Source organism: Ursus arctos, unplaced genomic scaffold, assembly GCF_023065955.2.
Source record: "Ursus arctos isolate Adak ecotype North America unplaced genomic scaffold, UrsArc2.0 scaffold_2, whole genome shotgun sequence".
Classification (NCBI taxonomy): domain Eukaryota; kingdom Metazoa; phylum Chordata; class Mammalia; order Carnivora; family Ursidae; genus Ursus; species Ursus arctos.
This window is the reverse complement of record NW_026622874.1, coordinates 79,664,372-79,682,242: the sequence shown is the minus strand read 5'-3', so window position 1 is coordinate 79,682,242 and position 17,871 is coordinate 79,664,372. Positions and strand designations below refer to the sequence as shown.

General features: G+C 39.8%; 2 protein-coding genes across 9 annotated transcripts in view; one reads left to right on the top strand and one right to left on the bottom strand.

Annotated features, from left to right (window-relative positions):
* Positions 1-17,871, bottom strand: part of LOC125282374 (THUMP domain-containing protein 1-like) — a 156,061-nt gene that overhangs the window by 112,739 nt on the left and 25,451 nt on the right. For 3 of the 8 annotated variants that reach the window (XM_057315279.1, XM_057315280.1, XM_048217000.2), the window contains exon 2: positions 11,363-11,397. Coding sequence is in view for 2 of the 8 variants with exons in the window: in XM_048216999.2 (XP_048072956.1) it covers positions 17,401-17,822 (422 nt within the window). In the remaining 6 variants the exon portion in view is untranslated. Of the gene's footprint in view, positions 1-9,309; positions 11,398-13,807; positions 17,823-17,871 lie in introns of those variants that run through there. The other 5 variants (XR_008960437.1, XR_008960438.1, XR_008960439.1 and 2 more) reach the window with 5 other exon arrangements.
* LOC125282375 (acyl-coenzyme A synthetase ACSM4, mitochondrial-like) lies at positions 2,199-12,787 on the top strand. Its single transcript, XM_057315700.1, has 9 exons — positions 2,199-2,293; positions 3,113-3,269; positions 5,438-5,517; positions 7,215-7,338; positions 8,056-8,136; positions 8,272-8,373; positions 8,850-9,173; positions 11,440-11,559; positions 12,701-12,787. Exons 1-9 carry the CDS (start codon positions 2,199-2,201, stop codon positions 12,785-12,787), a joined length of 1,170 nt encoding a protein of 389 aa, XP_057171683.1.

The following is a 17,871-nucleotide window of genomic DNA, read 5'->3' as shown; positions in this document are numbered from 1 at the left end:
TTTCTATGGTGGCTGCGTTCCTCCCAGTGAAAAGTGAAAACTATAAAGCCTAAGACCTAAGCTGAGAAGTCAAAGAAATTCTGTCACACTCCACCCATGAAAGCTAGCCTTAAGACCAGCCCAGAGTCAAGGAGAGAGGACATAGGCTCCATTCCTCAATGAGGGAGTGGCATGCTTACACAGGGATGGAAGGAAATGTTGAAGCTGTCTATACAGACAATCTTATACAGATACTGTTATTGTTATCTATTTAGAGAATGCTCTTGTCTTTAGTACTAGGAAACCCAAGTATAAGTGGCTTAAACAACACAATTTTATTATATGACAAATAAGAAGTACGGAGGTAGAGTGGAATGAGAGTTGGTTATTCAGTACTACGATGAAGTTAGCATGGACCCAGATTCAGTCATCTTTCCATCGTGCCATCCTCAGTGTATCTACTAATCCGTCCCTACCCTTCCTGCACCCCACGCCCTCCCAGCGATTCCAACATACCTAGGGTAGTTCCAGATATAATATACTTTCACAACAATATCCAAAGTCCAGAAAACAAGATGGGTGGGGAGGAGAAATGCAGCATTCCTTCCTCATGACTCTTCTGAGAACAAGAAAACATTTTCTTCCTTTTTGTTTTTTGTTTTTTTAAATTTAAATTCAATTAACATATAGTATATTATTACTTTCAGAGGTAGACTTCAGTGATGCATTAGTCTTATATAATTCCCAGTGCTCATTATATCATGTACCCTCCTTACTGTCCATCACGCAGCCACCCCAACCTCTCATCCCCCTTCCCCTCCAGCAACCTTCAGTTTGTTTCCTAAGATTAAGAATCTCTTATGGTTTGTCTCCCTCTCTGGTGTCATCTTGTTTTTTTCCTTTTTCCCCAATGATCCTCTGTTTTGTTTCTTAAATTCCACATATCAGTGAGATCATATAATTGTCTTTCTCTGATTGACTTATTTCGCTTAACATAATACCCTTTGATTCCATCCACATGGCTACAAATAGCAAGATATCATTTTTGATGGCTGAGTAGTATTCCATTGTATATATATACCACATCTTCTTTATCCATTCATCTGTGGATGGACATCTGGGCTCTTTCCATAGTTTGGCTCTTGTGGACATTGCTGCTAGAAACATTGGGGTGCAGGTGCCCCTTCGGATCACTACATTTGTATCTTGGGCTAAATACCTAGTAGTGAAATTCCTGGGTCATAGGGTAGCTCTTTTTTCAACTTTCTGAGGAACCTCCATGCTGTTGTCAGAGTGGCTGCACCAGCTTGCATTCGCACCAACCGTGTGAGAGGGTTTCCCTTTCTAGGCATCTTTGCCAACATCTGTTGTTTCCTGACTTGTTAATTTTAGCCATTCTGACAGGTGTGAGGTGGTATCTCTTTGTGGTTTTGATTTGTATTAAGGAAACATAAATCCTTTCCATAAAGCCTTTAAATTTCATTGACTGTAACTGTATGTGTGCCCATTCCTAAATCAGTCTCTGGCATGAGAATTACCACAATTGGTTTAGGATAATCAAGATTCAACCCCTGGAGCTATATAAGGAACAGTCTCCCCTGAAGCATATAACTGCTGATACCAGAACAAGCAAGGAAGAAGAATGGTATGCTATATGGTAAGCACCTAACTGTGTCTGCCAGTGATGAAGATGCTGAATAAAAAGTATTAAAAAGTTTGATTCAAATGCCAAAGGATCTTCCTTTAAATCATAAAACCTCCTGAAATGTTAATAAACAATTCACAGACTCATGACTGATTTTTAAAAATCACAGATTTAAAAAAAAGCACTTAGAAAAAAAATATTTAAGTAAATAAAATACACATCTTTTTGTCACTGATATTGAAAGTCATCTTGGTTATCAATGTGGCCTATACAGAGGTGGTGCTTAAAAAGAGAGAGAAATGAGTTGTTAAAGCTTTGCATTGATCTCCAAAATCCCTTTAAGATTTATTGAGAAATTCCTTTCAAGGAGGCTTTGGATTAGGTTTTGTTCTATTAACTGTTTTCTGATATTAAGAGGGCACAAGTAGCAAAGGAAAAGAGAAAAAAATATATATATATAGTCTCAGAGTTAAACTTGTCTGCCATCTTCAGCCACCATGTTGGGTTGGGACCCATATTTTACAGATCTGCCTCTGCAGAGCATAGCTGTGTGGAGACAGGAAGTCAAGAACCAATGGCCATTTATTTCACCAGTGGGACCACAGGCTCTCCCAAGATGGCCCAGCACTCTCAGAGCAGCCTCAGAATTGGGTACACCCTCTGTGGAAGGTAGGGAAGAAAACCGTTTTTGCTAAACTCTCCCCTGAGCTGCCAACATGTATATTCAACTGCCTAGCTCACACCCCCACTTGGATGACTATTCGATTTCTCCAGTGTAACATCTATAAAACAGAATCCTTGATGCCCCTGCCCAGCCTTAGCTCAGTAAATGGCACCATCTCACCAGCAGATCAAGCAAGAATTTATGGGTTAAATAGGTCACGGGATTAAGGAGTGCACTTGTGTGATGATACACAGGGTGATATACAGGAACCAACCTTGACCCCATCTCCACAACAGCATGCCTGGTTCCTTCTCATTGCCAGGTAAATTCACCCACCTAGAAAGACTTTCCTAGGTATCCTAAAACTATCACCTTACCTTGTTTTATTTTCCTCAGAGCACTTATCACTATTTGAAATTATGATACTGATTTATATTCTTACTCATTTTATTGTGTGCTTATCCACTATCTGTCTTGCTAAAGTAAGAGCAGATATCTGGTCTATCTCACTCACTATGCTAGGGAGAACAGTGCCTAGCATATATTTGCACAATAAATATTTGTTGCATTAATGAACAAATATCATGTCAAACCCAGCCTCCCTCTCTACTTTCAGATTACCTAGATTCTGAGAAAGTCCTCTAACAAAAGTGGGAGATAGAATCACTCATCCTGCCTTTGGGCCTCTCTCTTTTGATGCTTCTCTGTAGCCATTGAGATTCTAGCCAGTTCTCAAAGATTCCAGTTTGTTTGCTTTTCTGCTTTTTGTTTTGTTTTGTTTTGGGGTTTTTTGGTCTGTCTTGTTGCTTCTCCATATCATTTAGGTATTGGCTAGACCTGAAGTCCTCAGATATCATATGGAATATGTCTGACACTGGTTGGATCAAGGCTGCCATTGGCAGTGTGTTTTCATCCTGGCTTCAGGGAGCCTGTGTCTTTGTACATCGGATGGCCCAGTTTGACACTGATACCTTCCTGGATGTAAGTCATGGTTTCTAGCTACATCCTTCCCTTGTCTTCCCCCCACCCCACCCCACCCCCTGCCAAAACCACAAAGAAATGATTCTTCAGAATACAGTTTCCTGGGCTTGTGGAAATCACTCCTTTCTAAAAAATGAAGTCTCTGGGGATTTGGCTCTTGAATGTATTTAACAGAGAAGGAACACCCACAACACTCTCATGCTTCAAACTATTCAGGACTCTAAAGGTTCTGAATAACAGATTACAAGACTCAAGTCTAAACAAATCTTTGATTTCTGATTCCGTGAAACAAAAACAATAGATGATAAATCCAAAACCCTATGTAGAGAAGACTGAAGGTGGGGTCACCTTTCTCCCAGAGTAGCTCCTTCCATTCTCCCCTCACCCTGTGCTTTTCACTTTGTTAATTCTCAGAACCCAATACTTGTCTTGAGACCAGTTATGTCCCTCCTTCTTAGCCAGACACAGCTAGACTGAGGTATCAGATTGCTCGATTTCTTTAGCCTTTAGAAAGATGTGATTCAGGCCAATTATTTTTCAACCATGAAAAACCAATTATGTTTAATGAAATACATATTAAACACCACACCTGTGTGTGAGTAAAAGCTATACTCACCCTGTTATTTTGCTAACTGGTCTGACAAGATGGCTTGAGGGTCTTAACAGAAATGGTGGGTAACATAAGAACTAGGATCCTTATGTCAGGTTTACAAAGTGCCCTGAGTAGATAAACTAACTTTGCAGTTCTAAATCCTGCATTTTTAAAAATAAGAATATTATTTTTTATAAAACAGTAAATACTATATAATATTTAAGTAATAAATATAATATATTCTTTTTTAATAGTCTTATTTAATATCATACTAAATAAGATATATTAAGATATATGGCATTTATATTAAATAAGTCTATTAAAATAAGAATACTCTTATTTTACAAAGATAGTATGTGTATTTTAAATGCTCTAAGAACTACACTATTCTTAGTTACATGCATTTACACTTATTAAGAACAGCTGGAATCCAGGGAGCAAGTACAGATAGTAGAAAGGCTCACTTATGAATCAAAAGTTTTTCTTGATCTTTGACAATCCAGATAGCCTAGAAATACATCTTGAAAATACTCTCTCAAATGCTTAAATTTAATACAAACTGTCAATTCATTATGTGACATAGTAGAATCTCTCTAGATATAGCACATCTAAAACATGAGTATCTCTCTAGATTTAACATGCCTAGGTCATTATTTTTCTGTGAGGAGCTGGAGGTAAAATGAGCCCATCAAATCTTAAACAGTTAAGGAAAGTCCTGAAAAATGGCCTTACTAATGCATTTAATCAATCCACTCAAAGGGATTGTTTTTGTTTTTGTTTTTTTAATTTTAGAGAGAGAGAGCACACAAGCAAGGGGAGGAGCAGAGGGAAGGGGAGAGGGAGGAGGAAAGAATCCCAATCAGACTCCGCGCTAATTGCGGAGCCTATGCAGGGTTCAATCTTGCGACCCTGAGATCATGACCTGAGTGTAAACCAAGAGTAGGAGGCTTAACCAACAGCACCACCCAGGTGCCCCGGGACTGGTGTCTTTTATAGATAAAGTGTTGGAAGGTTTTGGTAGGTTAATTTACATCCAGGGTGAGTACTGTGTAGAAATATATGGGCAGAAGGTTTCTTTTTTTGTTTGTTTTTAAGGTTTTATTTCTTTATTTAAGAGAGAGAGAGAGCGCACAAGCAGGGGAGAGAGGGAGCAGCAGGGAGCCTGATGCGGGGCTCAATCCTAGGACCCTGGGATCATGACCTGAGCTGAAGGCAGCCATCCAGACGCCCCAGGCAGGGGGTTTCAAAATTCCACCATGAAAGGTAATTTGCAGCCCTAAGGTAGAATAAACCAGTTCATACTTTGGGGCTGGTCTCAAGTTCAACAATTTACTTTCTGTTGAAGTTGATTGTGTATGTCTGTTACTGTAAGATACACATGTTCTTTCCAATAATTGGAAATTCCCAACAGACATACAGTCACTAGTGACAACTAATAAATACTTGCTTTCTTATTCCTAGTAGTGATCATATGATGGAAACATGTCAATGAAAGAGGATGAGGGGTTGCAGACGTCAGCTCTAGTTGTGGCCTCTAATCAACCGCTTCTGACAACTGTCTTTCTCCATCATCCAGACGTTCACCACTTATCCCATCACGACCCTGTGCAGCGCTCCCACTGTGTACCGGATGCTTGTGCAGAAAGATCTGAAAAGGTACTTGAGTGGAAATCTCCATTTGAAGCACAAACAAAAGCTGCAGTCCAGCATCACACATCTCCCCATTTCAGGGCAGGTTTCCTCAGTCTTGCCACTATTGACATTTTGGACTGAATAATTCTGTGCTGTCGGGAGCTGTCCTGTGCATTGTAGGATGTTGAGTAGCATTCTATGTGGCCTCCACCTACTAGATGCCAGTGGAACCTCCCTGGTGACCGTCAAATATGTCTCCAGATACTGCCTAAATCACCTCCCAGTTGTCCCTAAGGATAGCCTCTAGGGGCAACTCCATGTTTTCTCAGGGACAACCAGAACCCTACAGTCCGAGAACTAACTCCCCTCCATCCCAAAATACAACTGCACTTATACAGCCTTGAAGAAAAGCTAATGAAGTCTTATGACTTGAAGATTATAATCAATTTATTGAAATCAACTGAACCCCTAGAGGACTTGCAACGTACATTTACTTAACCAATATGAATTGAATACATGAGGACAGAAAGGAAGAGAGAAACAATGTAAGTAGTAACAATTTAAGTAGTGCAGACTGGCACATCCTCTATCCCCCCACGTGTGGATGTCCAGGAGGGAGAGTGCTATGAAACAAAATAAAGCAGATCTGAACCTTCTCTTATCCTAGTCAGGGTCAACGCCCTTGTGGCCCTCAATATATGAGCATCTTTTTTTTTAATTTATTTATTTGACAGAGAGGGAGAGAGGGAGCACATGGGGGGAGGGGCAGAGGGAGAGAGAAACTCAGACTCCGCACAGAGCATGGAGCCTGACATAGGGCTCGATCTCACGAACCCGAGATCCTGAGAAAACAACCCTGAGATCACGACCTGAGCCAAAAACAAGAGTCGGACAGTCAACTGACTGTGCCACCCAGGTGCCCCTCAAAATGTGAGCATCTTGCTCACATCTCAAGAGTAGTTCAAGGGCTTTCAAGCATTATTTTGAATAAGCACAATTCTGGTCCTGCCCATTGGACCCTCAATACATTAGAGCCAGGCTGTTCCAGACTTTCTCACTTGAGAAAGCGGGAAGCAGAGTAGTAAGGCCAGTGGTGAAAACAAGTGGGGCTCTGTACCTCAGACATTCGAGATGACTTTGCTAAGTAAGCCTCCCTTAATTCCATCCACAAGAGAGGATTAAGAGCTGCCTCATGTGTTTGTGTTGAGAATTCAATGTAAGTGGCCTATTTGATTAGACACCCAACAAATGGTAGGGGAAGAGTAGTCAGCTCAGGCCTTCATGAGGCCTTGGTCAACTTCTTTAAGTTCTCCCAGCCTCAATTTCCTTATCTGTAAAATAGGGCGTGAGGATTATGAGAATGCTCCTAAAGCCCTCACAGTCCTGTAAATGCTCAATTAATGTTAGTTGTTTTATCACTTTGTTCATAATAAGTGCTTAAGATCATTATCAGCATTTTCTCTTACCTTCACCCCTCCTTTAACAGCCTGCTAAAATGCAAGCTCTGTCAGGAAATTTACTTTAATCACAAATATGCCCCACACAACCTACAACCATATCTGGTAAGATAGTAGGTGCTCAAAAATATTTGCTGAACAAACCTTCCTAAAACTTGCCTTTCCTAGCTCGTTTGCTTGTTGCTAGAACATCCTAATAATTTTTTAATGAAAGCCACTCAGATTTCTTCTCCCCAAAGACCCCATGAGACTCTGTGTCTGCAGATACAAATTCAAGAAGCTACGACACTGCTTGACAGGAGGGGAGCCACTCAACCCAGAGGTGCTGGAACAGTGGAAGGCACAAACTGGGCTGGAACTGTATGAAGGCTACGGACAGACAGAAGTGGTATGTTTAATGGGCAAAGTTTAAGCTTAGCATATTGGGGCCTTTCTACCCCAGGAGGAGCCCCTAAAGAGCCCCCTTGGTGCTCTAAATTTTTATGTAGTTTCCCAGAATACCTTACCTTGCCAGTGACTACCAAAACCTCTGAACTGCCCAGTTTGGCTTGGCCAGAGGGGAATTAGGATTATTCACTGCAGTCTTCCTGTCTTCTACCCATGCAGAAGTCTCAGAGGTGTTAGGGGTTGGATAGGGTCAGAATCAAGTGGCTCATCTTCTCAGCAGCACTGAGGACCCCAGAGAGCCCCAGTGGGGAATTTATCCCAAGGTGCATTAAATGGGATCTTTAGTCTAAAGAAGTAGTTTTCAAAGTGTGGCCCCAAAACCAGCAGCAGCAGCAGCAGCATGTGGGAATTTGGTAGCAACACAAATCCTCAGACACCCCACCCCACCCAAGCCAGAGCTACTCAATCAGAAACTCTGGCATGGGGCCTGGCAACCTGTGCTTGAAAATTAATGTTCCAGGTGATTCTGACACACATGTTTGAGAAGTACTGGTCTAAAATAGTGTGTGTGTGTGTGTGTGTGTGTGTGTGTGTGTGTGTCCAGAAGACAAGCATGGGAAAATCAATCCAGTCAAAACTGAGTCTTATATTGTCATGATATAAATAGCTACAGAAAATGAATTTTTACATTCTTATATAAAACATGTTCTCTCAATAGGGAATAATTTGTGCCAATCAAAAAGGACAAGAAATTAAACCGGGTTCAATGGGGAAAGGAGTACTACCCTATGACGTCCAGGTGGGTAATATCTGACTATTTCAATAAAGAAGAATGTTTTACAGTTTTCTGCTAGTCATTGTACAACTATTCATAACCTGTTTTCATTTTGTAAAAAGAAAATTTTAGAAACCTAAATTGTTTCTTTCATTCTAGATTGTAGATGAAAATGGCAACATCCTACCACCTGGCAAAGAAGGGGAAATTGCCCTCAGACTGAAGTCCACACGGCCCTTCTGTTTCTTCTCTGAATATGTGGTACAAAAACGTAGAATGAGCTCATCACAAGTTAATAGAAAGGCGGTATAGGGAGTCATACAGACTTGGGTCCAAATTTCATATCCACCATATGTTGCTGCGTAACCTTGGGCAAGTCACAAAATCCAAGTCTATTTCATCAACTGTAAAATGGGGAGAATATCACCTATCTCCTAAGAGTTTTGTAAAGATTAAATTCTATGTGTAAGAAACAAGTTGCTGTGCTTGTCCTCAGAAAAGACAACTAGGCAGGCTGCAGGGGGCAGGGAGGGGGTGATACAGGGCAGAAGAGGTGCAAGAGGGGTTTCCTTTTCACTATATTCTTGAACCTCTGGTATTCTACAGTAGGAACTACCTTTTTTTTAAAAAATGAATTTTTTAGAAATAGAATGTGCAAGGTACTAGTCACTTCATGGGTGTCATACACCTTTTTCTATCTGACCAAATTAATGTCCAAAGTCATCTTTGATTCCTAGGACAATCCAGAGAAAACTGCTGCCACAGTAAGAGGGGATTTTTATGTCACTGGAGACAGAGGAGTGATGGACAATGATGGGTATTTCTGGTTTGTTGGCAGAGCTGATGATGTCATCATATCTTCTGGGTTTGTACATCTGCCACTCTTAGAGAGTAACAGATTGCCAGGGGGGATCTCCTACTTGGGTGATGTAGTGATCAAGGGCTTCTTTTCCTCTTCTAGGTACCGTATTGGGCCGTTTGAAGTGGAGAGTGCGCTAATTGAACACCCAGCAGTTGTTGAATCAGCTGTTGTCAGTAGTCCGGATCCAATCAGAGGAGAGGTAGTGAATGTCCTTAAACTAGCAATTTCATATTTTCCAGTTCTATCCATTTGACTCCTCTGGAGAATCAAGTAGTAGTCATGTAATTCTCATGATGAAGCACACATGTGCCAAAAATGTATACTAGGCACGCAACTTTATTTTTTTCTCATTTTTTTAAAAGATTTTATTTATTTATTTGACAGAGATAGAGACAGCCAGCGAGAGAGGGAACACAAGCAGGGGGAGTGGGAGAGGAAGAAGCAGGCTCCTAGCAGAGAAGTCTGATGTGGGGCTCGAACCCGGAACGCCGGGATCACGCCCTGAGCCAAAGGCAGATGCTTAATGACTGAGCCACCCAGGCGCCCCTTCTCTTCATTTTTTTAAATTATGTTCAGTTAGCCGACATACAGTACATCATTAGTTTTTGATGTAGCGTTCAACAATTCATCAGTTGCGTATAACGCCCGGTGCTCTTCACAACACATGCCCTCCTCAATACCCATCATCCGGTTACTCAACTTTACAAATGAGTTGTGTTCCAATGGGGATGTATTAGGATTCATTTAGTGGTAAGTGACAGAAACTCAACTCAAAGTGACTTAAGTTAAAAAAAAAAAAAAAGGAATTTACTGGCTCACACGTAAGTGAGGTCTTCAACAGCTACATCCGAGGGTTCATGCGAAGTTAGCAAAACTTTTTCTTCATTTCCTGGCTGTTGTTCTTTAGGTTGGCTCCATTCGGGCAGGTTCTTCCTACTTGGTAGCAACTGATTCCAAACGTACATAGCTTCACAACCAGTAAAGGAGACAGTTCCTTTACCAACAGTTTCAAGCGACTCCCAGAATAACATTTGCCTATCTTAGATCACGTATCTAACCAATGTGGTCCAGGGAATCGTATATGCTCACTGGACAGACCAGGATCATATGCTGGTCATTGAAGGTAGAAGTTAGTGTCAACACCACCAGAGAGAGGTTAGAGTAATACTCTGTAGGAAAATCAGGGTACCATTACTAAAAGGGGAGAACAGATGCTGCATAAGAAAAAGCAGATTTTACTGTACGTATGATTGTCATGGAAATCAGAATGCATTTTCTCACAGAAACAATGCAAATAGGAGACTGTGGCCAGGTTCCCAAATAAGTCCCACAAGCCTACCCAGGACCTAATGAAAAGGAACTTGGGGAATGACAGTAACAGCCTCAGTTTTAGGAGGAAGCCATGTAGTATGGAAGGGAGATGTTTCCTTTCCTCATGGAAGTTTCTTACAGACTCAGTAATAGCAAAACTTCAAAAACAGTTTGTATATCAGCATCCTCCCACACCTCTTTCTCTGACACCTTTTTTTAAAAAAAGATTTTAGTTACTTGACAGAGAGAGCACAGCAGGGGGAGTGGCAGATGAAGAGGGAGAAGCAGGCTCCCCACTGAGCAGGGAGCCCACTGTGCCGCTCGATCCCGGGACCCTGGGATCATGACCCAAGCAGAAGGCAGATGTTTAACCGACTGAGCCACGCAGATGCCCTCTCTGATGCCTTTTACACACCAGTGACCCTCTGCAGTGACTCTATGGACCCCATACTGAAACCTCCATTACCACCTCCACACCCAATGGATTCCATTCTCCAAAGTACTTTTCTCCTGCTACCATATTCTCATTCTCTCCATATAGTTGGTTTCATCTGAATATTAGAAGTAAATACCAATTGGAATCAATGTATGAGTAATTAATAACTTAAACTATAATTAACTAATCTCAATAATTATCTAATTGGTGGGTTTTGAATAGTATTCCAAAGAGAAGCAAGAAATATTAGGCAAAAAAGACCTTTTACGGGTAGATCGATCCTTCCCAAGAGTTCATCTCCCAGCATACAAAATCCCTCCACCAAGCCTCCTCAAGTCCCTTTAAAACCATATTCTCTGGAACCTCCATTTGTCTCCCTATTACACACATCTAATAGTGTAGGTTTGAGGGGTCATCTGCAAATCAAGGACTGCCCGTATAATATATAGGACTAGTCTGACTGAAATGTTAAATACATGTGTGACATGTAAATAAAACTCAACTTTTTAGCTTTATTGAAACACTGCACTCCTCACACTCACAAACCACTCAAACCCCACTTGTACCCAAGCTGTGTTCAGAGGTGATCTCTGGATTTGCATTCATCACTCAAGCTGCTGTTAACAAATAATTATAAGTACCTGTGTTCAGCATTGATTCCAAACTCCTGATGTGTCTGAAAAACAAACATCGAAATAAATTGACTTTTCTCCTGCAGGTAGTGAAAGCTTTTGTTGTCTTATCTGCACCCTTTAAATCATCCAACCCAGAGAAATTAACTCTTGAACTTCAGGATCATGTGAAAAAGTCAACTGCACCTTACAAATATCCAAGGAAGGCAAGTATTTTTTGCCCAAAAGTTAAGTGTGTTACCAAACAAGGGTCTAAGCTATTGAGTACATAGATTTTATTAGCTTTCGACTTTATGGTAGCTCATTATATAAGTAGAAGACACCTATTCCAACTTGCTTAGCCCTAACAATTTTGCTTTAAAAAATTTATTTTGAGACACTTAGATGTTTGATAAACTAGTTTTGACCAGCTCTGCAATACTGAATAACTACTAAGGATCCTTATAAGACTAATCAGTCCCATTTCGTGAGGGGAAAAAAAAAAAAAAAAAAAACAACTGTGGAAAAATTTAAAGACAGCCCCTGATTCAGCTATCGGTACTCTCAAGCCATAATACTCTTCAAAGCGCAAGCCTTTATGTATTAACTGACCAAACTTAAGGCTCAGAAAAAAAGATGTTATCCAAAAAAACGGAATCTTCCCTGAAAACTTCAAGGGAGGATTTAAGAATAATTCTGTATAAAAGAGAAGACACTGCAACTTCTTTCCTTCTCATCCTGGAATACTGTTGGTTGATATTGATCCTTAAGATGAGAATTCCATTTCAATTGGTATTGCAACCAAAAGGTAGTTAACTTCAACCTAAGAACTAGCTATATTTTCTCCATTAAATTTACTAAATCAGTCACCAGTTGATTTTCAGAAAAACGTTGTTTGAGAAAATTTTAAAATAGTAACATCTTGAGGGAGGGAAACAAAGGGAGGATTTTTACCATGGACGTAAGGGGAAACTTGTACTCAAAATTAAGTATCAAAATTCTCCCTCCGAAAGGGGGAGGACCCAGCTCTTTAAAGCCCAAAACCCAAGAATTAACTTGTTTCTTTGTGCATTTAGGTGTGGCTTCTATTTCTTTAGGGCAGTAGAGGCCCAGGTCTAGTTTCAACTAGAAGCAATGGAGTAAGGGGTTTATTATATTCTTCTGACAAAGCATATAGCCTCTGCACTAAAAACTCCTGGTGTAGGTCCAATGTCAACTGGACGATAAACACAAGAATTTCAATGAGTTTAGACTAGACATCCCCAGACCCAAACTCGCCAGTTACATGAAAGCTCTCCCTATTGTACTGACAACTGGGATTGTCACAGTGGCATCAAGTGTCTCATAGTATGTTTCTCTATTAATTAGGTGGAATTTGTTCCAGAACTCCCGAAGACAATCACTGGGAAAATCAAACGCAACGTTCTGAGAGACCATGAATGGGGTCGAACATAGCCTGATAAGAAATTATAGCATTAAGGAGTTACAGGCTTACTTTTAGTCCTTGCTTCCTGATAATTTAGTGACTACTCTCTTACAGTGCTGAAGACTTTTCCTGGCTGAAAAACTCAATTTTTTGTTCTGTACTTAGCCAAAAATTAAATAAATAAAAATCCAAAAATATTTGGAAAGAAAACGGTTATGATGACCAAACTGACAAAGGCAATGATTTTAATGACTTGCAGGGTTCAAAACAGCACATGATTACTTAGAAAAGCACAGTGGACAATGAATTTATCTTGGGTCTGATTAACTCAAAATAAAGTTTAAAACTATTCTAAGGAGTGTTCAATACAGAATTTCTTCTGCCTAACATCTTATATTACTAGTTCTTTAAAGTGAATTAAAGGGGTGCCTGAGTGGCTCAGTCGGTTAAGCATCTGACTCCTCATCTCCACTCAGGTCTTGATCTCAGGATCATGAGTTCAAGCCCCACGCTGGGCTCTATATGATAGGTGTGAAGCCTGCTTTAAAAAAAAATAGAGTGAATTAAAATACTAACTTTAAAATAAGGAACATAAATAATTCAAAACCAGTAAGTGAATTTAATTAAGTACTGTATTACTATATCTTTTTTAAAAAGATTTATTTATTTTAGAGTGGGGGGGGGCAGAGGAAGAGAGAGAGAATCCCAAGCAGACTCCCCACTGAGCAGAGCCCAACATGGGGCTTGAGCTCACAACCCTGATACCAAGACCCAAGCTGAAATCAAGAGTTGGACGCTTCACCAACTGAGCCACCCAGGCACCCCTATACCTCCTTTTGAAGCAAGTTCACTGTAAAATATCTAAAGTTTGGATTACTTAAGAGTAATTAATCAAGAGCAATTATTAAAAGTTTTATATCTGTACTTTTTTAGGACAATGTACATGATTTTTGATACATAATTTGGCATGTAAGTATCTTTTATGAGATATCTATTATAAAGCCAGAGATTTACTAAAAGGCAGGAAGAAAAAGCACAGAACACCAATCTTTAGGGAACAAATTTATTTTGATTTTTCTGAAAATATCAGTAACTATGAAAAACAAGCTAAAAATTTGGCCATACCAAAAGCAAAATACAAGTAAAAACAACATTTAGAAATCATGTTTAACCTTAAACAAACATGTTTCAAGATACCAAGTTTAACACACTTTCCTCCACAGAGCAAAACAAGTTTACTAAACCACAACACTGGAGTTTTTTTTTAACTGACATAACTTTAAAAAAAAAAAAAAAAAAAAAGGAAAGAAAAGAAAAGAAAAGAAAAAAATCACTCAATTCCCACCCTGGAATCTTGTCACTTATAAAACAACATGCTCAAATGTCAACGACAATAAAGTTGGGAAACCTGAAAATACATCAATGAATGAATTCAGATTCCAACAGAACACAGTGCTTCACAGCTGGGGAAGAATAGCTTTTGTTGCACTCAGGTCTTACCAAATACGAATAAACACAAGATTAAAAACAAACTACTAAATCAAAATCTTTCTGTAGAGTAGCAGCTTCCACAAAGCAAAAGGAATCCAGTTTTGCAGAGTTAAATATTCGAAAAGCGTATGTATGGCCAACTTTATTCCCAGAGTCCCAGAGTCTTGCACTATCAAAATAAAAGTATCTTTGTCTTGGAGCAAGTCTGATGAAGGCACCAAAATCCTATCCTCCCTGTTCATGCAAATGACACTTAAAATGCTCTTATCATCCTTTCAAGATGACCTCAACACTCAAATACCTAAGATCTAGAAGAAAGTTCCAGCCTCATCTGCATTACCAAGGTCCAGTCCATAGCCTTTACCCCTCCCCCAAATCCTTCTAGTCTGGACCACTACTTTAGGAGGATAAAAATATATTCCCATATTCCCTAGCCATTAAATAAACACAGACATTGGTGCAGGAAGACTCAACATTTATAATACTACTGAACTTTTCAAAACTTAGTAAACCTATGTCCAAAAGTGACTTTCACAGCCTCTTAATATTTATTCTCAATATGGACTTAATATGCAGCCCTCTTTGGTGTCTGTCTCTTCAGCTTTTTTCTGTTGTTTTACCCTGGAGGAAACCTTGAAAAAACTTCCAAATTAAGGGAACCCTCATTGCATGGGAGTGTGAGCACTAAGTTAAGGATATTCTTACTTCACGGAAACCCAGAACTATCAGACTATGACTCACAGAGTTCTTTTTCTTCTGGGGAAAATCTCAGGCTGAGATTCAGAGAAGAGGTTCCTCACCCAGTCATACACCAGTTTTAGGAAAAGGAGGGAAAATGCCATTTAATTTGGCGTTGCAGTTCTTCATGGAGAGTTTTAGTAAAGGCTTCAGACTTGTTGCTATCTTTTCTTCATTCTCAAGCCCAAGGGCTGTGGAAACATTTCAAAAGTTTGGCAAAGTGATAGTTCCAAAGAGACTGTTTCTTTTTAATCTGAGAATCTTATCACTTTCAAGAAAACATATTTTATCCAGGACCTTGCAGAAACTTGTTTTATTTGTTCATGTGAAGAAAAATGTCTACTAAATAGCCTAGTTTTTGTAGCCATCCTTCATCTCCAAAGCACTCAGCAAAATCTGGCCTAGTAGCTCCTTGTGTGTACTCTAGCAATTCACCTTTCAACTCAAATATCCTGTTGAGAACTCTTCCTCTGACAATCCACTGGATTTCTGTATGTAGATTTATGTGCCCTTTGTTCAGACTTTAGTTTTGTTTCGTTTGTTTTTTTAAACATTCTTGTATAAATGGGTCTTTAATAAAGTTAACAATTTCTGCAGCATTATCCAGAACTTTCTCCATTTCATCTCCAAGTGTTTTATATCAGCACCTCTCTGTGAAGAAACCGGTGTGCTGTAACATCAACATCAGATTTTCTTTTACCAAAATCAGCAAAACTGATGAGCACCAGGAGTACGGATGGCAGACCTTCAGTCTTCAGATATAAATTTATACTGCCTTTGTTTTGAGAGGCTCCTCACAGCAGAAAAAGCTTTCTTGAATTTCATCATCATTTACCAATCTTACTAAGGCTCCAGTATGACAAATATTCGTGAACTGCTAACGCATCAACCCAAACAAAGAAGCTGCTGCTTTTCAGTTAATTACACAAACCTCGTTAGCATCAGGTGGCATAAGTTATTAAACTGAAAGTGAAGGCTTTTCAATTTCTCGTACTGTTTCTTGCCCTAGCATTTTTTTTTTTTAAAGATTTTATTTATTTATTTGACAGAGATAGAGACAGCCAGCGAGAGAGGGAACACAAGCAGGGGGAGTGGGAGAGGAAGAGCAGGCTCCCAGCAGAGGAGCCTGATGTGGGGCTCGATCCCAGAACACCGGGATCACGCCCTGAGCCAAAGGCAGGCGCTTAACCGCTGTGCCACCCAGGCGCCCCTTTGCCCTAGCATTTTAACATTATGTTGGTACTAGATTCTTACCGACTATGTGAAATTTTCTTTTCCTAGTATAAGTGCTGTTACTAAATAATTTGCTTCCTAAACCTTTCACTGAATGTGATTTTTTATTTTTTTAAGATTTTATTTTTAAGTAACCTCTACACCCAACACGGGGCTTGAACCTACCACCCCGAGATCAACAGTCTCATGCTGTACAGACTAAGCCAGCCAGGGTGCCCCTGAATGTGATTTTTAAAACAAAACTTCACTGTTTTGATATTCCAGATGCCATTTAAAATAACGAACATCTTTACTCATCAAATGGTTATGATTTATAGTTACAATTGCTGGAGCAAATGCTAGGTTTGTAAGTTGCATTCCACCGACAATATATAATGCAATAAAATAGCTTGGATTTAAGTCCATATAAGACCACTGAAAAGTAGCTTTCACTATAAAGAAAGAATTTGTGTCTCTTGTTGCACTGGCATACTGAAGAAACTCAGAAGACTAATTCTTCATCACTAACCTTATCAGCAATGTCTATAGTTCTATGTCTAGAATGGTCCTCTTCTATCTCACACCATGCCTTCAAAAATTGCAGCACTGGACCATCAGATTTGTAACAAATGTTAGTAAAATATAACTGGCATAATAACTAACATAATCGCAAAAAATAGAAAGGTTCATAAAAACAATTCAATTCTAAATCTGTAAGACCCATGTTTTTGCAATGTTTACAACAAAGTGGGAAGGGACAGCTGAGTTGCAACACATAAAAATTCCTTCCTTAGAATGAAAATGTCCCTATGTGTTTCTCTTTTAGAGTTTGTTTGCTCCCATAAGTCAGATGGCAGCGCAGAAGGGGAGGCTGGGGAAGGTAATCAGGAAGGAAAGGCCAACATTATCTTCCTTCCACCCTCCCCACCACGAAAGTGTCCATCATTATCCACAGCTTCTCCTAGCTCAACCAAATGCATGTGGGCCTAACTGTACCTGGCACAGGGGGCTGAAAAGATCTCCAACAGAACTGTTAATGGGGCTGCTCAATCACTGTTCACTATTGTGAGGTCAGCATTATGCAGTGCAGAAAGGTCAAAAACAATATATTTTTAGTCACAATTTTATACGGAATCCTAGCAATATCTCACCGAACACCATCTGAGAAACCCACCTGCAACACCAAATGAATTTTTTTTTCTTATGAGATGTCATTTTCATTCGACTCAGATCTTTCTGTGACTTGACTTTCAAGTTCAGGTTTAGCTCCTCCGTCATTCACCACCTGTGTCTCAGATCTTGGTTTTATCTGCCCCAGTTCCTCATTATTTTCTGGTACCACCTGCTGGTTATTTTTTCCTTCTACTGGGTCATGTTGACTTGATTTGTCACCAGATTCCAATTTAGCTTCTTTCCCATTTCCTGCTTGCACTGGCTGCTTTGGGTTAAGTTGTGATGGGTCCTTAGCACTCTTCACCACCTCCTGGAGATTATATTTTCTGAACAACATATAATCTTTCACAACACTCAGGCAACAGACAGCTTTAATGATTTCTACTACCACTGTGTACTGTGGATTGGTAAGATCCACTTTATTTTCCGAATTGAGGCTGCCTACTATTCCTGTAACAAGAAGAGGGAAACACTTAGAGGGAGAAGGATGCCATGAAGC

Excerpts from the sequence above, each read along its gene's own strand:
- LOC125282375 (XM_057315700.1), top strand. The coding sequence starts at position 2,199 with ATGGCCATTTATTTCACCAGTGGGACCACAGGCTCTCCCAAGATGGCC. Across the intron at positions 2,294-3,112 it reads GGGTACACCCTCTGTGGAAG|GTATTGGCTAGACCTGAAGT; the intron begins GTAGGGAAGAAA and ends CATATCATTTAG. Across the intron at positions 11,560-12,700 it reads CTTACAAATATCCAAGGAAG|GTGGAATTTGTTCCAGAACT; the intron begins GCAAGTATTTTT and ends TCTATTAATTAG.